The 21,809-nt window shown below is 53.4% G+C and overlaps 2 protein-coding genes across 2 annotated transcripts; one reads left to right on the plus strand and one right to left on the minus strand.

Annotated features, from left to right (window-relative positions):
- Positions 1-716: 716 nt before the first annotated feature.
- Positions 717-11,850, plus strand: COPS6 (COP9 signalosome subunit 6). The gene is made up of 10 exons (XM_076068474.1): positions 717-927; positions 2,642-2,767; positions 4,142-4,273; positions 5,118-5,206; positions 5,806-5,868; positions 7,479-7,526; positions 8,060-8,174; positions 10,112-10,204; positions 10,782-10,882; positions 11,506-11,850. The coding sequence occupies exons 1-10, from the start codon at positions 858-860 to the stop codon at positions 11,644-11,646; spliced, it is 978 nt and encodes a 325-aa protein (XP_075924589.1). The 5' UTR covers positions 717-857; the 3' UTR covers positions 11,647-11,850.
- An 814-nt stretch (positions 11,851-12,664) lies between these two features.
- On the minus strand, positions 12,665-19,183 carry LOC116944331 (uncharacterized). Its single transcript, XM_076068473.1, has 4 exons — positions 18,345-19,183; positions 15,383-15,935; positions 14,659-14,775; positions 12,665-13,415 (listed from the first exon to the last, which is right to left on the minus strand). Exons 1-4 carry the CDS (start codon positions 18,687-18,689, stop codon positions 13,159-13,161), a joined length of 1,272 nt encoding a protein of 423 aa, XP_075924588.1. The 5' UTR covers positions 18,690-19,183; the 3' UTR covers positions 12,665-13,158.
- Positions 19,184-21,809: the final 2,626 nt, after the last annotated feature.

The following is a 21,809-nucleotide window of genomic DNA, read 5'->3' on the forward strand; positions in this document are numbered from 1 at the left end:
TGGGCCCGAAAACTCAAATTCCCATGTGCTCTATACGGGGTTGACGCGTAATGCAATTGCGTTAAGCAGCCCGCGGTAGGTGGTACTCATTTGAACGACCAACGAGAGACGATTATGAAGATGAGGGTTGGGTAAAGGCGATCACAAACAGCATTATCTTGGATTCGAACAAACAGCAGTAGTTTCACAAACTCACGAATCCTATACTTGTCAGCGGTGGCAATTACAAAAGCTCTCCCAGTGCGTTTATCGATGCTACCAAATGCAATCGCCTCGCTGCGTAAACGCATTACCGCTTTCCGCGTTTGACAGATTCGCACGCTTGCCCCCCTAATTTTTAAGATCGATGCGTTTATCGATTCATGTTATGAAATATATTATGCGTGTAAGCAGACAACAAAGCTCGCTTAATTTTTTTTCTGGAGAATAATGTTAACGGTAATACAATTTATACGGTAACATTTTGGTGATGGTGCGCACAAAACAAACACAAAAAAACCTCAACACGTTCGTCAATAACAATAGCAACAACAACAATGCGTGTGGCCTCCTTAAAAGTAAAACAATATATATTAGGCGACATTTCGGGCAATGGCCCTGCACCTGGAGTGAGTCCAATACAGGATGGTGATGTTCCAGATGTCTTGTGACCCCCCCCCCCCCCCCCCACAATTAATTAACCCCCACACGATTTAGTTTGTTCCTTTGCGCAGTAACTTCTGTTTTAAATAAGAACCTTACTTTTAAATAATAAAAAAAGAGACGTGATGAAGTTGTAAAGATTTAGAAGTACCCGTCGGAATAGTCATCCGTGGCGAATGTGAAGGCTCCCAATCCCGAGACACGCGAGGCCAACGATGGCAGCGGCGGCGGCAGCAGCAGCGATGGCGGCTCCGGTCAGCATGGAAGTCGACACTGGCACCCCGGGTAACAACAACAACAAACAACAACAACCAGAGAACAACAATAGCCACCACAAGCACACCGGGCACAGGCGGGAGAGGCTCAATGAGAGGCGGGCGATGTCCGAGCCGCGCTTGTGCTCGATGCTGGCGTGTTTATCGCGGCCGGTGAATCCGCGGGTCAACTCGCTCGGTCATCTCACTCGGTCAACTCACTCCGTCAACCCGCTCGGTCAACCCGCTCGGTCAACTCGCTCGGTCAACTCGCTCCGTCATCTCACTCCATCAACCCGCTCGGTCATCTCACTCCGTCATCTCACTCGGTCATCTCGCTCGGTCAACCCGCTCGGTCAACTCGCTCGGTCATCTCACTCGGTCATCTCACTCGGTCAACTCGCTCCGGCAACTCACTAAGTCAACTCGCTCGGTCATCTCACTCAGTCAACCCACTCGGTCATCTCGCTCGGTCATCTCGCTCGGTCATCTCACTCGGTCAACCCGCTCGGTCAACTCACTCCGTCAACTCACTCCGTCATCTCACTCGGTTATCTCGCTCTGTCATCTCCCTTGGTCATCTCACTCGGTCAACTCGCGCCGTCATCTCACTCCATCATCTCACTCGGTCATCTCACTCCGTCAACTCGCTCGGTCAACTCACTCGGTCATCTCACTCCGTCATCTCACTCCGTCAACCCACTCGGTCATCTCGCTCGGTCAACTCGCTCGGTCATCTCACTCTGTCAACTGGCTCGGTCAACCCATGGCTGCGTCTGTCTCGTCACCAACCCGCCGGCGAGCGAGCCCCCGACGCTTCCCCCGGTGTGGCCTCAAAGGTGCACCCAGCCTGGCACAGGCGCCAGTGGTGACGTCACAGTCACTTCGCGGCGAGCGGCGGGGCTGTTGTTGTTGGTTGTTTACACCGACGGGGGAGGAGGAGGAAGAGGCCCCGCCACCGTGGAGTGATTTGTGACGAAGTTTTGTTCACTCAAATAGGGGTTGAACGTCCGCGCGGTGGCGGTGGTGGTTGTGGTGTTTATAGCAGTGATGTTGGTGGTTGTGGTAGTGCTGGTGGTGGTTGTGGTAGTGCTGTGGATGGTGGTGGTTGTGGTAGTACTGGTGGTGGTTGTGGTAGTACTGGTGGTGGTTGTACTGGTGGTGGTTGTGGTAGTGCTGTGGATGGTGGTGGTTATGGTCGTACTGGTCGTGGTTATGGTAGTGGTGGTTGTGGTAGTGCTGTGAATGGCGGTTATATCAGTGATGTTGGTAGTGGTTATGGTAGTACTTTATGTGGTGGTGGTGGTGGTTATGGTAATGCTGTGGGTGGTGATGTTGGCAATGCTGATTGTGGTTGGAGTAGTGATGCTGGTAGTGGGCATGGTTGTACTGTTGGTGGTGATGGTCGTTATGGCAGTGTTGTGGGTGGTGATGTTGGTGGTTGTGCTGATTGTGGTTATAGTAGTGCTCTTGGTGATGTGCTGATCATGTTGATGGTGCTGATGTTAATGCTTATGCTGGTGAAGGTTGTGAGTGTGCAAACCCTGATTTGCCAGAGTTGTGTTGGTGATGTTGTTGTTGGTGGTGATGGTACACTTGGTAGCACCATGGAGTGATTGTGATGTCAGGGTGGTAACGCTGATTGCGGCAGTGTGCAGATGGTGCTGTCGGCGATGCGAATGTTGTGATGTCGGCGTTGTTGATGTTGAAGATGATGTCGGCGGTGATGTTGGTGATGGTTGCAGGGGTGAGCGTGATGGCAGTTGCTGCGGTTACGGGCAGCGTCTCCGTGTCGCTCCACCCCCTCGTCATCCTCAACATCTCCGAGCACTGGACCCGACTACGAGCCCAGGAGGGGCGGCCTATGCAAGGTGCCTCCTCCTGCTCCGCTTCATCATCCTGCTCCTCACCCTCCTCTTTATGCTTAACCTCATCATTTTTGATCCTCGATATTCTTAATCTTGTTAACCTTAAAATCCGAATCTTCCTCCTCGTACCCGCGCCCCGGCGGCGAGATGTTAACTACCTCGCCTGAGATATACAGGAGGTCGTGGGTTTAATGCTGACCCTGATGACTGTATATTTGGAGTTGGCATGTTCTCCGCGTGATCGCGTGGCTTTTTGTCCAGGTCCCGCGGTTTTTCCCTCCACATTTAGAATCAACATCACGCGTTTTAGAGTATTTGGCCACGAGAACATTTCCACGTGATAAGCCAATTCGTTGAGCTATCATTTGTGGCCAGGTCGCTTCTGAAAAATAGCTACATAGCTCAGTGGGCCTTACCTCTTAAAATAAAAACAAGTTTAGTTTTGCACATCAACTTCATGATCTTCCTTCTAATCCTATATTTCCTTCATCCCTCCTTCCTGATGATCTCTCCCTCTTAATAATTTCGTCTTTTCCTTCTTCGTTGCGCGTCGTCGCTTTGGGATGTTCTGTTTTCATATTTTTTTTGTTGCGGGTGCACCCGACTTAAGAGCCGCATGGCTCACAGGGCTATACCTAATAACTGAAACTTGAATTACGTGCGAGGCCACTCGATTTTCGAGCTTGCTACCGTACATGATGAAGCTCCAAGCAGTTTCGGTGAAACGTCACCGTGTGTTGATGTTGGATTCAGTCAGGAAAAGTCTTAAGCCAACAGCGCTACCACCACCACCAGTGTGGAGGAGCCGCTTCATTCGTAATAATTCGATCGCCACATTGGCCAATATACAGTAAAACCTTGGATTGCGAGTAACTTGGTCTGCGAGTGTTTTGCAAGACGAGCAAAAATTTTAAATAAATATTAATTTGATAAACGAGCGAGGGTCTTGCAATACGAGTAGCAACGTATACGCTTTGTCTGCCGAGCGTCACGTGATCACACAACTGATATACGTTGTGCTTTGATATACGAGTACTTTGGATTACAAACACGTTTCCGGAACGAATTATGCTCGCAATCCAAGGTTTTACTGTATGTGTAAACGAGACAATCTTTTAGGGTGGTGGAGGGTTAATGACAAGACTTTTTGTGCATAGCTACCACGTGGCCTCACCCCAAAAGCATATACGGATCAGTGTGACGTCATCTTTCATAGCGATGATATCGTGCGCTGCGTGACGTCATCCCGCGCTGCTTGAGACGTAACGATCGCTACCCACGATTGAGTGGTTTCCGGGATCAAAGCCGTGCATTGGCGAGCGTTACGGAGTCCACGCGCACGAGGGTGATCCGTTGTGCTTTGTTGCGCGGGCTCAGTCGTGGGAGCGCTGATCGGGAAGCAGGAGGGGAGAAACATCGAGGTCATGAACTCGTTCGAGCTCCTCTTCACCGAGACGGATGGACGCACGGACATCGACAAGGAGTACTACTACACCAAGGAGGAACAGTGTAGGGCATCACACACGTATACGGACACGCACACATACTGACACAACCGTATGTATACGGTCACGCACACATATGCTGACACTGTTTTTTCCTGGATTTGCTGTTTTTTCCTGGATCTTTCTGTTTGTGCGTAGTCACTTTAAGATGTTTTCCTGTTCCTGTTTTTGTTTGTTGCGGTTGCACCTGATTCAAGAGCCGAATGGCTCACTGGGCTATACCAAATAAATGAAACTGAAACTGAAAACTGACGCACACCCATATGTATACAGACACACCCACATATACGAACATAAAGCTACATGTATGCAGACGCACACGTATACGGACACACACACATGTATACGGACTCACACACATACACGTATACGGACTCACACACACACACACACGTATACAGACAAACACGTATACGGACACACACATATGTATACAGACATATACATATGTATACAGACACACACACACACGTATATGTACACCACACCCAAATTATCACCCTATAGTCTTAACAGACTGTAGGGGCAAGTGCTGTTAGCAAGCACCTATGAAGGCCGGCACCGCACACAAGGGGGTGGGTGGCCAACACGACGCCCTGACGCTTTCGTCTACCCAGTGGCGATGTTTACACACCGCACCAGGTACTCATTTGAGGCTGAATCGAGGCCCAAGGCCAGTTCAGATTATCACCACTGATATTAGCCATGGCCATGAATGGCACTCGGTTCCCTTATGTCATAGCACAGTGTGCCAACCACTGCGCCACCTCTCCCCTAGCACACACACCCATGTATACAGTCGTAGTGAGAGTGTGTAATGAGTGCCGCGTGCGTGGCTCTTTGTGAAGTCAAGCAGGTGTTCAAGGACCTGGACTTCTTGGGCTGGTACACGACGGGGGAGACACCCAACCCCTCCGACATTTACATCCACAAGCAGGTGCATGGGGCCCACTAACAACTCCACTCACCCACTCACTCACCCACCCACTCACCCACTCACTCACCCACTCAACTACATCCTACACACTCACCCACTCACTCATCCACTTACTCACCTACTCGCCCATTACATCCACAAGCAGGCACGTGGGGCCCACTCACCCACTCACTCACCCACCCACTCACTCACTCACTCACCCACTCAACTACATCCTACACACTCACCCACTCACTCATCCACTTACTCACCTACTCACCCATTACATCCACAAGCAGGCACGTGGGGCCCACTCACCCTCCACTCACACACTCGCCCACTCATCCACTCACCCACTCACTCATCCACTTACTCACCTACTCGCCCACTCATCCACTCACCCACTCATCCACCCACTCATCCACTCATTCACCCACTCATTCACCCACTCACTCACCCATTACATCTATATCCACAAATAGTCACACAGTGTCGAATATAAATTTCAGGTGTCCCTTGTACTCTCCCTCTCGTTTGTCCTGTCTATCTTGTATGTATGTGTGTATGCTCTAACTATAATCCCCAACCACCCAAACACTTTGTGTTGTCTTTGTGCACAGATTTGTGAAATAAACGAAAGCCCGATATTCCTGAAGCTCAACCCTCAAACCAAACACACGGACGTGAGTACAGATGCGCACACACACGTGCACAGATGTACATAAACGCACTCGCATACACACACAGGTATATACGTGCACACAGAGGCTAAGATACCCTATATAGCCTTAACAGCCTGTGATGCTGTTCGTGAGCAGCTACGAAGGCCAACACGGCACACGAGGGGGTAGGGCACCACGCCTGCCCCACCTTTGTCTCCCTGTACTGATGTTTACACGCCGCAACAACGATATTGTTCGCGTGATACAATCCTAACGCAGCTGAACCATTTAATAGGAGGGGGGGCGGGGGGAGCATTATGGGGAAGGTGGTCTGTGGCCGCCGTAAACTGGAGGCATCACGACAGGGAGAGGGTGATAAGGCTACGTACGGCGCGAAAGAAGTAAACATACTTACATATTAATGCCCCTAAAAACAATCAGCGTGCATACGGCCGATGTGCGTTTGTACTTCCCCTCCGCATATGATGTACTCAGTTCTCAGTTGAGACTGAGCTGAGTCGACCGGGGAGAGGTCCAGAACCAGTTAGGATAATCGTCACCGACGTTGGCCGCGAGCGGGAATCGAACTCGGGTCGTCGCAGGTTCGTCACGCCGTGCGCGAACCCGCTTCGCCGCCGCTCCCCGCGTACAGGGACACGCAAACGACAACCGGGGAGTCTCGCACAACGGGGACAAGGCAAAGACACGAACACACACACGGCGAGTTGACACGGTGGGCAGCACAGGTGGTGCATCTGCCAGTCGTCTCGTTAATTCATAAAGAGAGGTTACGTTTTTTTTAGTCAGCCCATGGCACCTGGGTTTAGAGCAGGCAGGGGTCTGCAGCTCCAGAGCCACATGCGGCGGCTCTCTTTAGGGGTTTCTGCCCCGTGATGTTATTTACGAAGGACCACCGTCTCGTATTCACATCATTGCATTGTTGCGGCTCTTGACACGTTGATTTGTTTTTTACCGAAATTCTGAAGAACGAAAAATGGCTCCTCTTGTTATTTTGGTTGACGAACCCCCATCCCCCCCCCCCCCCCCCCCTTGGCTGCTATGCATTTCCATGTGATAAGCCACTTCGTTGAGTTACCAATTGTGGCCAGGTCGCTTCTGAAAAAGAGCTTCATAGCTTAGTTGGGTCTTACCTAATAAAATAAAAATAGTTTATTATACCAGGTAAGGCCCACTGAGCTATACAGCTCTTTTTCAGAAGGGACCTGGCCGCAATTGACAGCTCAACGAAGTGGCTTATCACGTGGACATTTATAACAGCCAAATACTCTAAGCACATGTTTTGATAAATGTGGAGGAAAAAACCAGACGACCCGGAGAAAAATCTACACGTCCACGGGGAAAACATGGAAACTCCAAAAATACGGCAGGCATCACTGTCGGGATCGAACCCATGACCTCCTGCACACTAGGCGAGGCAGTTAACATCTCGTGACCTCTTGCCAACTTCCTGCCAGCGGTGAACCTTCCACACTTCACATGGCCTCAAAGTTCACCGAGCCTGGCACAAGCGGCGTGGTGGCGTCACTGCTGCTTGGTGGCGAATGGTGGCCATTGTTGTTGTGTGTCTATGTGCTTACGCGCGCGTGCGTGTGTCTGTCTTAATGCCACAGTTGCCGGTCAGTGTCTATGAGTCGGTGATTGACCTCGTGAATGGAGAGGTGAGAGAGACGTGCACGCAGCACACCTTGAACGCACCCTGCACACGGACACCACAAATAGACACCGCACGCAGACACCGCACGCAGACACCGCACGCGGACACCGCACGCGGACACCGCAGACAGACACCGCACGCAAACACCGCACACAGACACTGCACATTGAACAGACACCACACATAGACACCACACATCACACACACTTTGCACATACCCTGCACACAGACACTGCACATTGCACAGACACCACACAGACACCACACACACCTTGTACAACACACCACACAGACACCACACATCACACAGACATCAAACACAGACACCACGCATCACGCACACCCTGCGCACAGACACAACACCACACACACACATATTGTGTGTGTACGTCACACCACGTTCCTTATACGTAATCGTCATGTGCATGTGTCGCGTATCTAATTATTCTCCCTGCGCAAACCATGCGGTGTGCGTGTGTTTCATCGCCTGCGTATCGTGACGTTCCTCGTCATCGTGCTGCACGTCATGCGGACCAGGCGACGATGCTGCTGGTGGAGCTGCCGTACACACTCGCCACCGAGGAGGCCGAGAGGATCGGGGTCGACCACGTCGCGCGCATGAGCAGCACCGACTCGGGGGACGGCTCCACGGGTACCGCACGCTCCGCTCGCCCGCTTGCCAGCCTACTTGCTCGCCCGCCCGCCCGCACGCACGCTCATCATCACTCACACTCGTTACTCTCTCACGCACCATCACATTCTTCACTCGCTCATTCACCCGCACGCTCATCACTCACTCACGCTCGTTACTCTCTCACTCACCATCACATTCTTCACTCGCTCATTCACCCACACGCTCATCATCACTCACACTCGTTACTCTCTCACTCACCATCACATTCTTCACTCGCTCATTCACCCGCACGCTCATCACTCACTCACCCTCACACTCATCACTCACTCACCCGCACACTCATCACTCACTCACCCGCACACTCATCACTCACTCACTCACCCGCACACTCATCACTCACTCACCCGCACGCTCATCACTCACTCACCCGTACACTCATCACTCACTCACCCGCACACTCATCACTCACTCACCCGCACGCTCATCACTCACTCACCCGCACACTCATCACTCACTCACCCGCACACTCATCACTCACTCACTCACCCTCACACTCATCACTCACTCACCCGCATGCTCATCACTCACTCACCCTCACGCTCATCACTCACTCACCCGCACACTCATCACTCACTCACTCGCACGCTCATCACTCACTCACCCGCACACTCATCACTCACTCACACTCATCACTCACTCACCCGCACGCTATCACTCACTCACCCGCACACTCATCACTCACTCACCCGCACACTCATCACTCACTCACCCGCACGCTCATCACTCACTCACTCACACTCATCACTCACTCACCCGCACGCTATCACTCACTCACCCGCACACTCATCACTCACTCACCCGCACACTCATCAGTCACTCACCCGCACACTCATCACTCACTCACCCGCACACTCATCAATCACTCACCCGCACACTCATCACTCACTCACCCGCACGCTCATCACTCACTCACCCGCACACTCATCAGTCACTCACCCGCACACTCATCACTCACTCACCCGCACACTCATCACTCACTCACTCACCCGCACACTCATCACTCACTCACCCGCACACTCATCACTCACTCACCCGCACACTCATCACTCACTCACCCGCACACTCATCACTCACTCACCCGCACACTCATCACTCACTCACCTGCACGCTCATCAGTCACTCACCCGCACACTCATCACTCACTCACCCGCACGCTCATCACTCACTCACCCGCACGCTCATCACTCACTCACCCGCACACTCATCACTCACTCACCCGCACACTCATCACTCACCAGCACGCTCATCACTCACTCACCCGCACACTCATCACTCACTCACCCGCACGCTCATCACTCACTCACCCGCACGCTATCACTCACTCACCCGCACACTCATCACTCACTCACCCGCACGCTCATCACTCACTCACCCGCACGCTCATCACTCACTCACCCGCACGCTATCACTCACTCACCCGCACACTCATCACTCACTCACCCGCACGCTATCACTCACTCACCCGCACACTCATCACTCACTCACCCGCACGCTCATCACTCACTTGCCCACTAGCCCACTAACCCACTCGCTCACCCGCACTCATCACTCACCCTCATACTCATCACTCACTCACCCACATGCTCATCAATCACTTGCCCACTAGCCCACCCGCTTACCCGCAAGCTAGCTCCTCACTCGCTCACTCACCACACACAAGTCAAAACCGCTCACGAGCTCAATCACCCGCTCATTCACTCATTCACACACTCACTCACCTACTTACCTCACTTACTCACTCACTCACATACTCACCTACACGCTAAACCCACACAGAGTCTATATAATTGCTGGTAGGGAGATTAATTTATTGTTGAATGTCTGTCAGCTTCTGCGGTGCACAGTGGTGGTGGTTGTAGTTGTCGTTGCTGTGGTTGTTGTGGTTTGCGCGGTAGTGGCTGAGCACCTGCTGGCACAGCACAGCGCCATCAAGATGCTGCACAACCGAGTCAGAGTCATCCTCCAGCACATGCGCGCCATTCAAGCCGGTACTCGTGCGTGCGCGCACACACAACAACAACAACATTCCCCACTAAGTGGTCGTGACGTCACCCGCGGCACTCGTGCCAGGCTAGATGCACGCTGATGCTGTCACGTGAAGTGAGAAAGGCTCAATGATCAGGTCACCAGACAGAGCAGCCAGGCGTTATGGGTTAATTAAGATGGCTGACGTAAAAATCACAACGACAAATATCCCCCCCCCCCCAAATCGCCTTTAACAGACTGTTAGGGCAAGTTCTGCCCTGACACCTCCTCGTGTGTATAAATTCACACGAGGGGGTGAGTGGCCAGCACCACGCCCGACCGCCTTTGTCTCCCTGGTGGCATCGGTGGCCGTGAGCGGGAATCGAATTCGGCTCACCGGGTTGGTAGCACAGGGCGCCAACTGCTACACTCGCCGCCCCCCCCATACGTAAATACACACACACGGACACATTGGCCGGTGTTCGTAGCTGCTCGCTAGCAACGCCTGTCCCATACATCTGTTCACGGCCATACCGTGGAACCTTTGTGTTGTGTTGTTTGCGTGCACGTGTCCGTGTGTCCGTGTGTCTGCCCACGCAGGTGAGCTCCCAGTAGTACACGAGATTCTGCGCGATGCAAACAGCCTGTGCCACCGCCTGCCCGTCATCAGCACCACCTCCTTCCAGGAGGACTTCTTCGACGTAAGTCGTCTTCGCACAATTGCGTCTTCGTCGGCCGCGCCATCGCGAACGGGCAGAACCGTTCCTGTGTTGGAACCCCTCCAGCCACAACGCTGGTTTCGCCACGGCCGGCCCGCCGTCCGGGGATACGCCCCGGAAGACGACCTTGAGGAGTTGAATCCGCAGTCCCTGATACAAAAACTGTAGACTCAACTCGTTATTTTACCAGGTATGGCTCACCGCGTTATTTAGCTGTTTTTCAGAAGCGATCTGACTGTCGCAAATGACAGCCCAACGAAGTGGCTTATCGTCACACGCGAATTAATAGCAGCAGCGAAATACTCGGGAACGCACTGTGATTCAAAATGTGGAGGGGAAAACTGGAGGACCCGGAGAAAAATCCACTTCACCACGGGGAGAGGGAGAGAGACGTGAAAACTCCAAATATATAGGCGTCAGGGTCGGGATCAAATCCACGACCTCTTGTGTACCTGGCGAGGTAGTTAACACCATCACGACCATTGTACCACCACCAGATGTTGTTCATAGCGCGGCGCACCGGTCTTAATTAGTTTCTCGCTAACAGCACTTGCCCCGACGGTGTGTATAGGCTCCATGGGGTTTCTCTGTCTCTGCGTGAGCAGCAATGCAACGACGTGGCACTCATGGCGTACCTTGGAGCCGTGACCCGCAGCTGCAACACAGGAAACCTCTTCGTGAACAAGTTCAACACCCTGTACGACCGGCAGGGTGTGGGACGGCGCATGCGGGGGCTGTTCTTCTGAGAACGCGGGAGGCGCGCACACACCGCATAAACCACACACACCGCATACACACCGCATACACACACACCGCATAAACCACACACACCGCATACACACCGCATACACACACACCGCATAAACCACACACACCGCATACACACCGCATACACACACACACACACACCGCACACACCGTACACACACCGCACACACCGTACACACACACACACCGTACACACACCACACACACCACACACACCGCACACACACCGCAAACACCGCACACACCACACACCGCACACACCACACACACACACCGCACACACACCACACACACCACACACACACCACACACATCACACCACACACCGCACACACCACACACACCGCACACCGCACACACCACACACCGCACACACACACCGCACACACACCACACACACCGCACACACCACACACACACACCGCACACACACCACACACACCACACACACACACACCACACACACCGCACACACCGCACACACCACACACCGCACACACCACACACACACCACACACCACACACACCACACACACCACACGCACCGCATACACTGCACAGATACCACTCGCGTAACACGTCCCACATGCCACACCGTGAGCACGCACCACACGAGCACTCTCCACACACGCTCGCCACACATGCACACACCGCAGACACACCACACACATGCGCGCACGCTCAACACGCGCACCACATGTGCGCACACAGCAGACACACGGGACGCACGCTCCGCACACACGCACTATACGTGTGCGCACACACCGCAGATACACCACACAGCAGACACGCCACACACGTACCGCACACGCGTGCACACTCCACACGCACACACACAAAACACGCACACTCGACAAAGCACACGCGCACCACGCACTTCGCAATCCCAACTGTGGCACGAACGCGTTCGCACACAGTCAGTCGCGCTAATGCAGTGCCGCAGTGCCGCAGTGCCGCTCGCACTCGGCGCACACAGGAAGCACGGAGGAGCTGCTCTGCAGCAAGGACACGGAGGCGTTTATTTGTGGGGGGGGGGGGGCGGGGGGGGGGACTGTGACCTCGTAATAAATTCTCACATTCGCACTCGAGAGGTCGTGTCGCGAGCTGTGGCGGATGCGTGCGTGTGGGCATGAGAGAGAGAGAGAGAGCGAGCGCGTGCAGCATTATACTCTACCCACCTGCGTGGTTACCCCTCTGGCCAATAATGGTCGTAGCGATCCGTCGACCGACACCGATTCTCACGCTGGCGACCCGAGTGGCAGCCAAGGGTAGGGGAACGTGCCCGTAAGAGGGGGCCCGTCTGCCGCAGGAGACGGAGCGACGGAATGGGATCGCGTGCAGGCGCGCTCGGTGGGTGGATCGCTGCGTCGCCGCAGCGCACAGGATCGCGGACAGAACTCGGTAGTCGGTCCTGGGCCTCGATTGGCAGTCGTGGTGCGGGTGGGGTCGCGTGCCCGGTGCCTCGTGGTGGGTAGGTAGTTTCCGCCGCCTCACTGCGCTTTACCCCGCTTGCCCGCGTTGAGCGACGCGGCTTTGCCCGTTGGCGTCGCCGCCGGTGCCGTCGCCGCTGCTGTCGCCGCCTGCTTGCCTGCTCCCTGTGCCCTGGCCCGGAGCTGCGATGCAGCCGTCGCCGCGGGCTGTGCTGGCCGGGGCGGAGGGCCGGGACGCGGCTTGGTGCGGTAGAGCAGCTGGCGCGAGAAGAGCAGAGGGACACGGCCCCGGTAGAGGAACACTGCGAGGAGCGCGCCTGCGTGGGGGGTGGGGGACACGGGTGGTTGGGGGGGGGGGAAGACGCCGTTAATTTTTATGCTAATTCCTTTGTCAAGGCACCTTGTTTCCTCGCACACAGCTTAAAGGTCCGCGGTCTGAGCGTGGCTGTGTTTCACTCCAGCGCTGTCCTCGAGACAGCCTGGTCCCTTCACCTGATGAAGGCCGCTTGTGTTGTGGCCGAAACCTCGTGATTTTAGTTTTATTTTTTACCTACGTGACTTTACCGAATAGAACCAAAGAGTATGGATCCTTGCAGTCACGAAAGCTTTAAATCTAGAATTAAAACCAAAAGACTTTATTTTACCAGTGAAGGCCCACTGAGCGATGTAGCTCTTTTTTTTTACCGAAGCGACCTGGTCGCAAATGACAGCTCAACAAAGCGGCTTGTGTGGAAAGGGGCCGTCCATAAATGACGTCACGCGATTTTGGACGATTTTTGACCCCCCCCCCTCGTCACACGGCGTCACAAAAAGTCAGACCCCCCCTTAAATATGACGTCACAAAGCTCTGCCCCCCCCCAAACCATATTTCCATTTTGAAAATAAAACATGCTTCAAATCGATTTAAACTTGTCATTGTAGTGCGTATTTAATGTGGCGCTGCATTCTTATGTTGTAGGAGTGTTGATGTGGCGTCACATTTCTCAAACCCCCTCGTCACACATCGTCACAAATGTCTGACCCCCCCCCCAGGTGCGTGACGTCATTTATGGACGGCCCCAAATGTAGAGCAGCCAAATACTCGAAACGCGTGATGTTGATTCTTAATGTGGAGGGGGAAAAACCGGAGGACCCGGAGAAAATCCCACAACCTCCTGCACACCTGGCGAGAGCGTTAACATCTCACCACCGTAGCGTCCCATGTCAGCAAAACCCTCTTCCAGCCACGCAATTCCAATACCCCCGCCAATTGGCACGAAATAACGGTGACGTCACTACGGCGCCTGTGCCAGGCGAGGTGCACTTTGAGGCCACGTGAAGTGTCGAGGCCTCGCGAACGGGAGGTCACGGAACAGATCGAGGTGCCGTGGATTGACTGAGATGACTGGCAGATGCACCAGGCGTGCGCCCCTACTGTGCCGTCATAGACATACATAACAGCGCTTGCCCCAAAAATCCATGTAAGGCTTATTGCAGGGGGATATTTGTGTGCCTGGTGTCGTGCGAGTGGCGTGGGTTGGCGATCGCTGTCTCTCTCTCTCTCTCACAGGTTGAGTATACCTAGCACAGGTGCGAGTAGGTAGACGAGTCCCAGCCTGGACGGGGACGGAGTGGAGCAGCCCCACATCAGGGCCAGCGCCACCGCGGGGTTGAAGACGCCCAGAGATGTCGACTCCACTGCGTAGCGCACAGCAAGACCACAACATCGCACCACCACGACACCACGACACCACCACACCACATTGATCAGTCTTTATGTTACCACACCTGTCAATCCCTTATCAGTGCCCTACCTTATTACAGACCAACTCAGACCTTATTGGTCACCCCGTGCCCCTTATAAATCTCAACTTTCATCTTACAAAGTCCCATCACAAGGGAGAAACACAAACAAATATGACAAAAACATGTTTTTTTGCCCGTATTCAAACGGCTGTACCCCGTATGGACTGCACAGAGCACACCCAGAGCCGCAGCTGTATATGTTGAACACGGTTCCTTCCTGCTTTGCAGATAGATCCGAGTTTGAATATACGGTAAATCAATTTGCGGATGAACAGATTTGTAAAATGGAAGATTCTCAGAGGTTAAAAAAGATATATATGATAACATAGCTGGCAATCCAAATCGCAGGCACGCGAACCGTGTCCTTCCCCCGCACCTCCAATTAGCACGGTCGGCTATGTACGGTGCCAAAGAAGTTCAACACAAAGACATACACGAGTCGATTTGGCGGATGAACGGGGAGTTTGGCGGCCGAACGGGTGACGCTGCCCAGACTCACCGATGCAGCTGAGCGTGGCCACGCAGGCCGCGATGAACAGGGCGCGCGTGCGGGACACGGGGCCCACGTCGACCCTACCGCTGCCGCCGCTTCTCCTGCTGCTGCTGCTGCTGGTGGTGCTTGTGGTTGTGCCGACGTCGCCGCCGCTGCTGGTGGTGGTGGTGGTAGTGGTGGTGGATGCTCCACCAGCCTTGGCCGAGGAGGTGGAGGAGGGCACCCCGAGCCTCAACACCACCAGCGCTAGCACCACGGACAGCGCCGCCTCTGTGAGCATGGCTTCAATCAGCGCCTGGTGGCCACCGTCGGCTGCGGTTGCGGTGGTTGTGGCGGTTGGCACCACCACCACAGCCGGCGGCGGCGACACCACGCACTCGCCGGCGCGCGCCAACATGTGCCGGATGACGTGGTGGAAGGAAAACTGCGTCGCCCAGAGGCGCTCCACGCAGAGTCGCCCAGCCAGGGCGCCCACTGCCTGGGCCACGAGCAGCACCGCGAGGTGGAGACACGGGAGGGATGCGTCCAGGGTGGACACCAGGGCCACCACTGGATGACCCTGGTGGGGGGAAGGGGGGGGGGGCAGTGAGGGGAGCGGTGGCGCAGTGATGTTTACTCAAGTTGCCCGGTATGCAGGAGGCCGTGGGTTCGATCCCGACCCCGACGCCTGCTGCTGTATATTTGTAGTTCGCGTGTCTCTCATCATCACGGTGGCTATGAAATGTTAACTACCTCGCCTGGTATACATGAGGTCGTGGGTTCGATCCCGACCCTGACTCCTGCTGCTGCTGTATATTTGTGGTTCGCGTGTCTCTCACTCTCCCCGTGGTCGCGTGGACTTTTATCCGGGTCCTCCGGTTTTTCCCTCCACATTTAGAAACATTCTGCTTAGAGTGTTTGGCTGCTCTAAATTTCCGCATGATAAACCACTTCACTGAGCTATAATTTGTGGCCTAGTCGCTTCTGAAAAGGAGCTATATAGCTCAGTGGGCATTACCTGGTAAAATACAAATTCAGTAAAACCTTGGATTGCGAGTAACTTGGTCTGCGAGTGTTTTGCAAGACGAGCAAATATTTTAAATAAATATGAATTTGATAAACGAGCGAGGGTCTTGCAATACGAGCAGTAACGTATACGCTTTGTACTGCCGAGCGTCACGTGATCACAACTGATATACCAGTGCTTTGATATATGAGTGCTTTGGATTACAAACACGTTTCCGGAACGAATTATGGTCGCAATCCAAGGTTTTTACTGTTTAGTTTAGTTCAACCTCCTCGTTCACGAGCACATCATCCGACACTGATCTGGCCCGATGCGCGGTCGTCTTGGTGATGGGAAAATAGTATGAGTCCATTATTGGCAATAAGTACAGGTAGTCCCCGACTTACGATGGTCCGACTTACGATATTTCGATCTTACGATGGCGGTAGCGATATGACAAAATTGTTAAATATTTTTAATTTCGCGCGGCAGGCAAACGCAGCAGCGTACGAGGTACGATACTGTAACTTGATCATCGCCATCCTCCTCTTCCGACAACTAAGTTAATGTAGCCATCAACAACCTAACATCGTTCAAGTATGCAGACGACGGACAGAATCTTGGTGAGTACAGTAGAAAATATGATACGTTACGATACGTTCAATGCATGTATGATATATGTAGCTTTAGCGATTTCATTTTAGGGTTACCACGATACGATACGTACGTTCAATGCATGTTAAAAGTTTATATATATAGCAGATAGGATTGTTTCTATGAAATTGCAGTTCATATACGTAGGCTAAGAATTTACCTTGTTTTTTTACTTTAAATTTTACCGTGCAATACAGTATTGTAATTAATAAATACATACGGTATACAGTTTATACAGTACGGTACTGTAAATTGCTCTGTTTTGCTAAATTATCACCATTCTTTAAGACTCCTGGGGTAGGGCTAAGGCCATTTTCGACTTACGATATTTTCGACTTACGATGGGGTCGTCGTAACGCATCTCCGTCGTAAGTCGGGGACTACCCTGTATATGCTGTGCTATTGCATCTCGCGGTCCAAGGCCAAAAGCAGAACACCCACGAGCGGAGGGGGTCTTCGTTACAACTCATACAACTACCACGGTGAACAGAATGGCCGGGTGTTGCGAGTTGAGGTGATTCTAAGATGTGTTGTGTTTGAAAACCGGTGTATCATCTTCCTTCGGATGTTTGAACGCCACTGGGAGATGTGCACTTTCAAATCATCCTCATCATCATCATCGAAAACGAATTTCTTTAGAACAGTTTTTGTTTTTATAGTTTGTGGTCCTTCCAAAACACCTCCGAGTAGCGCGGTTAGGCAACGTACGGTACGAAAGAAGTTCAACATGCACACAGTACAGATGAGACATCGGTTGGCTGGCCTCACGCGCAGGGGATGCACACGACATCATGTTGCAGTAATCGGAGCAAATTCCAACCCACGTTAAATGTCTATCCTCGGCTACAGCTCCTCCACGCGTGACATTCCTCAACTCCTCTCCCACCTCTCCCGTCACCTCCTTCCCCTCAACTTCCACCCTTCCTTTCATTCCCCCCCACCAATTTTCCTTCACCTCCCCCTCAACTCTCTTTCTCCTCCCCTCCCCACCTCTCCCCTCACCTCTCCCCTCACCTCCCCTCCCCACCTCTCCCCTCCCCACCTCTCCCCTCACCTCCCCACCTCTCCCCTCCCCTCCCCACCTCTCCCCTCCCCACCTCTCCCCTCCCCTCCGCTCACCTCACCTCCCCTCCCCACCTCTCCCCTCCCCACCTCTTCCCTCCCCACCTCTCCCCTCCCCACCTCTCCCCTCCCCTCCCCACCTCTCCCCTCCCCACCTCTCCCCTCCCCTCCCCACCTCTCCCCTCCCCACCTCTCCCCTCCCCACCGCTCCCCTCCCCTCCCCACCTTTCCCCTCCCCTCCCCACCTTTCCCCTCTCCTCCGCTCACCTGGGTGAGGGGGTGCGAGCCCCCGTGCGCCACTGCCAGGGCCCCCGCGGCCCCCGCGGCGATCTCGAGAGCGGCCCGCACCCCGCGGGCCCCGCTGCCCTCCGCAGGGCCCGCCAGGGCGCGCACCTCCAGGGCGCACGCGGCCCACTGGGCGGCCACCAGCGACTCGCGCGTCGCCAGCAGTGCCCAGCGGGGCAACGACGACGACGAGGAGGATGAGGAGGAGGGAGATGAGGAGGGTGATGACGGGGAGCAGAGGCGGCACAGGAGCGACAGTGCGCGCAGCAGCAGCGCGCAGGACGCCACGACCACGAGCAGGGAGCCCAGGCACACGTTCAGAGACATGGTGGTGAGGAGGTGGTGAAGAGGTGGGGGTGGGGGGGGAGGGAGTGAGGAGATGAGGTGATGAGGAGAGGCGACGAGAGGGTGACTCGGACTGACGAGGGCGACGAGAGGATGGACGCGCAATGGGGGGGGGGGGGGGGGGGGGACTGGAAAAGCCCGGAGCGGAGACGCGCGGAGAGACACCAAGAGGCGGAGGAGACACGTGGAGACAGAGAAGACACACGGGGGGTAGGTACTAGGGGACACGTGGAAATACGAGGGAGACAGGAGACACGTGGAGAAACAAGGGGGGAGACACGTGGAGAGACAAGGGGGGAGACACGTGGAGAGACAAGGGGGAGACACGTGAGTTGGCGAGAGAAGAGAATGGTAGAGACACGGAGAGACAGAAGGAGAGAGAGAGGAGCGTGAGATGGAGGCGAGAGTCTAAAAGAGAGAGGGGGGCAGCGGTGAGGGGGAGTGGAGGGAGAGGAGAGGTGGAGACATGAGGTGAGGGAGGGGGGCAGAGAGAGAAGGTGGGGGCGTAGTTATTGTGCTTATAAGTGAGTAGAGGGGGAGGAGAAATGTGATTAGGGAGGTGGGGGGAGTAGCAGAGTGGATAGAGTTCCTGGGTGGAGGAGAGGTTGGGAGAGCGAGGGGGAAGAGAGGGGGGGGGGAGACAGGGGCGGGGGGGGGCGTGGGAATGCGGGCAGGTGCATTGAAGGTCACCTGTGCCACGTAGTGTTAGGGGTTAGTGTTAGAGGTATGGGTCGTGTTAGAGGTATGGGTAGTGTTAGAGGTATGGGTAGTGTTAGGGGTATGGGTAGTGTTAGGGGTATGGGTAGTGTTAGGGGTATGGGTAGTGTTAGGGGTATGGGTAGTGTTAGGGGTATGGGTAGTGTTAGGGGTATGGGTAGTGTTAGAGGTATGGGTAGTGGTAGGGGTATGTGTAGTGTTAGGGGTATGGGTAGTGTTAGGGGTATGGGTAGTGTTAGAGGTATGGGTAGTGTTAGAGGTATGGGTAGTGGTAGGGGTATGGGTAGTGTTAGGGGTATGGGTAGTGTTAGGGGTATGGGTAGTGTTAGAGGTATGGGTAGTGTTAGAGGTATGGGTAGTGGTATGGGTAGTGTTAGGGGTATGGGTAGTGTTAGAGGTATGGGTAGTGTTAGAGGTATGGGTAGCAGTAGGGGTATATGTAGTGTTAGGGGTATGGGTAGTGTTAGGAGTATGGGTAGTGTTAGAGGTATGGGTAGTGTTAGAGGTATGGGTAGTAGTAGGGGTATAGGTAGTGTTAGAGGTATGGGTAGTGTTAGAGGTATGGGTAGTGTTAGAGGTATGGGTAGTAGTAGGGGTATAGGTAGTGTTAGGGGTATGGGTAGTGTAGAGGTATGGGTAGTGGTATGGGTAGTGTTAGAGGTATGGGTAGTGTAAGGGGTAGTTAGTGATGTTAGTGGTAGGGTTAGTGTTCGGGGAAGTGTTGTGGTTAGAGGTAGTTATAGTGTAGTGTTGTGGTAGGGTTATGGGTATGGGTAGCGGTAGTGTAATGGGTATCGGTAGGGCTCTAGGCAAGGTGAGTGGCGGGGTTAGGGCTGAGTGTACGAGTGGAGTCTTCCTATTTTCTAGTAAAACGGCAACAATCTCCGTGGGTAGATATCGAGTTCAGGTATCCGGTCAACATCATGATCATCAACATCATCATCATCATCGGGATGTCGAATGAACTTTCGTTGTCCCGCCGCCGGGAAGTGAACACCATGGGGGGGGGGGGGGGGGGGGGGGGCGGGGATGCGACTTGTCACGACGCTCTCCGTTGTGTGAAGTTCCTGGTGGCCTGTAGTGCGGACCCCTGACGCACCCCACCATCACCATCGTGCTGCTGTCACAAACCCAACAATGGTTTCAAATGGTGTGGCGGGCCCTCACGCAACTGATGATACCAATAGGGGGGGGGGGGGGTTCCCCTTTTTCTGGCAACAAAACCGACACCTTTTGCCAGGATTCATGTTAACATTAACCACAATGCTTGCAGTCAAATGCAAACAAAATTCAATATGCTGATATTCTTGGTTCTTTCGGTTAAGTCACGTTGAAGGGAAAACAATGACTTTACCGAAAGAACCAAGAATATGAATCACTGCAGTCACGAAAGTTTTAAATAAAATTTTTATATTCTGATAATTTATGCATTGTCCTTGAAACTGATTGGTCCACACCAGTGACAGCTTTTCGTAGAGCCTAGTCTCAATTGGTGCTTGACCAGATGACGCCAAAAGGCGTACACAGTTCAATGACAACGACACTATCAGAGCAATGAGAGCTCGGGGTAAGCGTCTACATCACGAGGCCTCCTTTGCCAGTACCAAAATATACTAATATTGTCTCTGGTGTGGACCAGTCAGTTTCAAGGACAATGCATAAATGATCAGAATATTGTTTTTTGTTTGCATTTGACTGCAAGTATTGTGGTTAATGTGAACATGAATCCTTGCAAAAGGTGTCAGTTTTTGTTGCCGGAAAAAAAGGGGTAAACACCCCTATTAGTATATTTTTGCACTGGCCAAAGGAGGCCTCATGATGCAACTGATGATGTCTTAGCGAAAAGTGGACCCCTTTGGCCCTCCTCCTCCCCCCCCCCCCCTCTGAAAATGAGTGAGGGGCACTGCTGTGCCACACGAAAGTACAATCTCAATGTTGCTGCTCCCACGTGGTTAAATAAAGGGCATCCACCTGAACATGCTCACGCGTAGGTAAAACAAAGGGTCTCTGGATGGGATCCCGCCTGGTTAAACATTAATCTCAAGGGGCCGTCCATAAATTACGTCACGCACCAAGGGGGGGGGGGGGGGTGGTCAGATATTTGTGACGATGTGTGACGAGGGGGGGGAGGTTTAGAAATGTGACGTCACGTAAAAATACGCAACTTTAAATAAATACAGGCAACACGTTCTACTTAATAAAATAGACTTTTTAATAAATGTTTTCTCCTACAACATCAGAGTGCAGCGCCACATTAAATACGCACTACAATGACAATAGTTTAAAGCGATTTGAAGCATGTTTTATTTTTTGGGGGGGGGGGAGGGGCAGAGCTTTGTGACGTCATATTTGAAGGGGGTCTGATTTTTTGTGACGCCGTGTGAC

Source organism: Petromyzon marinus, chromosome 21 (assembly GCF_048934315.1).
Source record: "Petromyzon marinus isolate PM22_M1 ecotype Great Lakes invasive population chromosome 21, UKy_Petmar_22M1.pri1.0, whole genome shotgun sequence".
In the NCBI taxonomy this organism is placed as follows: Eukaryota; Metazoa; Chordata; class Hyperoartia; order Petromyzontiformes; family Petromyzontidae; genus Petromyzon; species Petromyzon marinus.

Coding starts and splice junctions, on each gene's coding strand:
- COPS6 (XM_076068474.1), top strand. CDS start 858: ATGGCAGCGGCGGCGGCAGCAGCAGCGATGGCGGCTCCGGTCAGCATG. Junction 2,768..4,141: donor GGAGGGGCGGCCTATGCAAG/GTGCCTCCTCCT, acceptor GCGCGGGCTCAG/TCGTGGGAGCGCTGATCGGG. Junction 5,869..7,478: donor CTCAAACCAAACACACGGAC/GTGAGTACAGAT, acceptor TTAATGCCACAG/TTGCCGGTCAGTGTCTATGA.
- LOC116944331 (XM_076068473.1), bottom strand. CDS start 18,689: ATGTCTCTGAACGTGTGCCTGGGCTCCCTGCTCGTGGTCGTGGCGTCC. Junction 15,936..18,344: donor GCTCGCACCCCCTCACCCAG/GTGAGCGGAGGA, acceptor TCCCCCCACCAG/GGTCATCCAGTGGTGGCCCT. Junction 13,416..14,658: donor CCTACTCGCACCTGTGCTAG/GTATACTCAACC, acceptor CCCCCCACGCAG/GCGCGCTCCTCGCAGTGTTC.